We start from the raw sequence: 4,254 nt of genomic DNA, 5'->3' as shown, positions 1-4,254 counted from the left end.
GTGGGGGGATATGTAATAACATGTGAGTACGTGGTGGAAAGCAATTAAAATTTAATTACACGAATATTTCTAATGCTTCGTTAGTCCCTTTTTTTCTAAGCAAATTGTGTCGATGAAGGTCTAAAACTTCTAGATTTACAATTAATTGATGCTTAACATTATTCAAAGCCTTACAGTGCGCCGAAAGAACTTCAAGGAATGAGGCATTGTTTTAGGTTTCATGAATAAAACATTGAAGCTGGCAGTTCCTGGATTGTTTGAGGAAATCGTCAAAAAGTTGTTCTAAAAGCCTCAAACACAATAAATTTACATAATTTAATATTTTGGACAAAGACCATCAGTTCTAATCTTAATTCCCACTGTTTGTTTCCCAGGAAGTAGAGGTTGTTTCAGAATGCTATCAGGGCTGCTGGGGTAATAATATAGATTGTAAAGCCCATAGAGCTTGCTGTTGAGCAGAGATTTGCACTATACAAATGCTGTCTATTATTCTCTATCCTTGAATGTTTTTCTTCTTTCTCAAGCTGGCCTAAGTATCTCGATCACAGTCAGACAGGCTATATCTACAACAAACAGGGGATGGATGCACACACTCACACACACACATCATGGCAACTACTAGGGTGACAACAGGTTTATATGGTCGCTTTTAAGGACAAGCGGGTTAACCCAGATTTGGGGGGGTTCCAGAAATCTTGACCTACACAAAAGTGGGCATTGCCTAACCAATGGAAGAAGTGTGGTTCCATTGGTGTGTATATTTGTTTGGTTATAGTGAAAAAATCCTTGCCCTTCATAGAAACTGAACAAGGGGCAAAAACTTTACCTGCGATTTTCTAAAAACAGCATTTTTCAGGATAGCCCCCTTGTGCTTAAGAGCGACCATATAGAGAGAGCAAAGGTGTTTATGAATTCATCATATCGAAGGCCAGTTGTTCAGTTGATGTACTATGTACAACATTTCGATTTTTAAAAGTATTGCAATTTTTTTTAAGCTGTGGCATCCGTTGCAAGTGTTCGAGAAATATTCTTTAAAACTGAAATCCTGAACGTTGAACAAAAAAACAGCAAGAAAAGATACATTGGTATTATGGTTCAGAAAATGAAGCAGTTGGTTTTTTTACCATCTCCTGAAAAATTCCGCTTACTAGACTAAGAACATTTGACCAGCTTGCCACCAATATACACATGATAATATAGAGTGACATATCCAGATACAAACACAGACATATTGTGAAATAAGAGTTTATGTAAAAACAGAGACAGACATTGCATATACAGGCACATTATGTAGGATTATAACCCAAATACAAAGACAGAAATTGAGTAGGAAGAGACATATCTGTTATAGATATTAGTAAACTGATAAATAGGGAATACAATGTACTATGGTGATCTAGCTGTTAAGCTGTTTAGGTATGAGGCTATAAGTAGCTGTCTAGCCATGTAGAAGCCACGTAGCTATGTAGCCATCTAGTCATGAAGCTGTCTAGCATTGTACCATCAGCCCTGAAGCGAGTTAGTAAGCAAAAGTCAAACTCACAACCTCCTCTTCATCATCGTCGTCATAGTTCGAAGACAACGCAGACATCGGCCGCCTGCCTTTGCGAGCCGGAGCACTCATTGGTCGGCGCTTGCCTCGCGGTTTGCCGTCGTTGGCCCCGGAGGAAGGTCGTGACCCGGCTCTGGGGCTGATGAACGGCAGGACGTCCGCCTCCCGCTTCCTGTCTCGGGACGCCTACAGGACGGTGGTCAGTTAACCAAACAAGGGGTCAGTCCACACGTGTGGCAAAAGTGGCAACGAACGACACACAGGAAAAAACTCAAAGCTTGCTAGAAACACGTGCACATACACACACATAAACACATACACACACATGCAAAAGACAAGAACAATAAAGGCAGAATGGCCAAAACAAACAAAAAAACAATCATCATCAGTTTGGGAAATATCCTCACTCAAAGCTACATAAAACAGCAAAACATTTCATCACCCAAACACAAGATTAGAAAGAAGACAAAAGTAGCAAGAGATGCAGGAGGGAGTGAGGGGGAGGGAGGGGGGCATTGCTTCAAAATGCGACCCATCACCCTTCAAGCATCGTAATGAAAGTTGCCTTCCATAGAACACCACACAGAATGTGCAGCAAGAAGGAAGAACATTGTGGGCGACACCAACGTGCACTCAGTTAGCGACGAGAAGGTGCAGAGAATGTCCAGAGACAAAAATCAAACGACAAACGAGTGGTGCGAGTTAAGACAACAACCAACACTAAAATCTCACACACAGGTATAAGCTGGCCATGAAAGGTAACATTTGTTTATTCTTTAAGCTTTTATTTCGCCAAAGGTCATCTAATAATAGATTGTTTTGGCAGTACAAACACGGAACCAATTTTATAAGGGGTCAAGGTCAAGTGTAAGAGAAGAGGGGACTTTTCTTTTCTCTGATCTATCAGTTTCAAAAGTTGTCAAACCCCAAGTCACTTCATCATCCTGATAAGCGGAGAAAGAGCATTAACCCTTTGCAGTCACAAAGCCAGCAGTGCAAAATACCCCCATCTGGTCACCCAGCCAGGAAAGTAACTGCAACAGACTTCGCGCCAGGAGACCGGAATTGATAGTATTCACCGTCGCAGGATTGCGCAGAGTGACTGCAAAGTGTTAAAACACCACGCGACAAAAGCATGAATCAGGAGAGAAAGCTTTCACTCCCACACTGATCACCTGCATCATAACATTTCATCTTCCCTCAGACAAGAATACCTGAGTTAGAATTGACTAAACGGGTGTGAGAAAAGCTCAGCTGGAACTGGAAATCAACTTTGTCTGTCTCAAGCATAACTTTGAAGTTCTGACATCAAAAGATGAGGGGAGCAAGGCAAGTAATGACTCAGTGAGAGGGGAAGCATGGAGCACCCCGTCTTCCTAGAACCCCAGTTCTACATTAAAGTATTCAATTAAGAGAGGGGAAGGAGTGACCAACTGATCACTTAGACAATAAAACCAGCAACCAATCAGTTTCTATCGGGATACCTAGAGTCAAGTAAACTTTAGCCTAAAAATGACACTAGCAGATGAAGTTAGAAAGCACAACACGCAAAACGTGCACACCACCAAAAAAAACACAACACTGCTTCTGGTGCTCCTTTTTTTACCCTTTCATGCACGGCAGAAATGTTCCCATTCGATTCATGCACTCTCGCTTTGGCCGAGCGCGTGACTCTGCGGGAGTTACTCGTTGGCGACAGCGACGCTGACTTGCGGCCTACGTGCTTCTTGGGAGACTTTGTCCTCGCCCTTCTGGGTGAGATGTATGGCAAGAGTACTTCCTCGTACGGCCGATTTTTCTCACTCTGACAGCAAGAGGGACAACTTCTACGTCACAATCATTCTTACATGACCACGACATTTAGACCACAACAGAAATAAACAGCCTCTCTACCCTCAGCGCCATCCTGAGACACACCAGTTTCAATCAAGAGTGAAAGAGACCAGTTGCTCTCTCACAGCCCACTTATCTGTCATAATCATCATCAATGCCTTTCACCCCTGGCACGGTATAGGCCACATACAAGCTCCCACTTATCTGTGACACCTGGTAATTTTTTCAATACTGTTCTCCCTAGCAAATGGCTCAACACACACTTTCACATATAAAATCCTAAATGACTGCACTAGGAGTAAGCTTGAAATGACAATACTATATGACTACAATTATAATTTTTATTTAGTTCCTTCCAGCTATCAGCACAGACAAGGAGAGATATTTGATGTTGAAGATCCACCAATGCAGGTCTCAGTATTTTCAAATGTGAGGCGTGCTGACAAAATGAGTTACTTCTCGCAGTCCACAAATGGAGATATTGACCAAAAATTGACACTATTGGGTCAAAATTGTAAATTTTCTATTGATGCCATATTCTTTAAGTATAACACTCCTTTTATTTCATACCTATAAAATATAAAAACTTCACCTATAAGTGTGATGTATCTATTTCTTTAAGGCCTGAATCCGAGAAGTAACTCATTTTGTCAGCACGCTTCACAAATGAAGGTTTAAAAATGAAAATAGAAACACACAAAATGTCAAAAATAAGGCCTCATGAACTCATGAACATTCACACAAACTGATTGTATGACGAATGAAAAAAGTCCTTGACATTCTCTCACCACAAAAAATAAAAAACTTAGAGCGACAGTTTGATATTATAGAGAAAGAGAGACAGACAGAGAGAGAGAGAGAGAGAGAGA

General features: G+C 41.2%; 1 protein-coding gene across 1 annotated transcript in view; it reads right to left on the bottom strand.

Annotated features, from left to right (window-relative positions):
- LOC118478652 overlaps positions 1-4,254 on the bottom strand; it is a 63,428-nt gene that overhangs the window by 54,902 nt on the left and 4,272 nt on the right. The window contains exons 4-5 of the mRNA XM_035972669.1: positions 3,159-3,356; positions 1,547-1,738 (exon numbers count right to left, since the gene is read on the bottom strand). Coding sequence (XP_035828562.1) covers positions 1,547-1,738; positions 3,159-3,356 — 390 coding nt within the window. The remainder of the gene's footprint in view (positions 1-1,546; positions 1,739-3,158; positions 3,357-4,254) is intronic.

Source organism: Aplysia californica, unplaced genomic scaffold (assembly GCF_000002075.1).
Source record: "Aplysia californica isolate F4 #8 unplaced genomic scaffold, AplCal3.0 scaffold00787, whole genome shotgun sequence".
Lineage (NCBI taxonomy): Eukaryota > Metazoa > Mollusca > Gastropoda > Aplysiida > Aplysiidae > Aplysia > Aplysia californica.
Note: the sequence above shows the minus strand (reverse complement) of the source record. Positions and strands in the feature narration are given on the sequence as shown.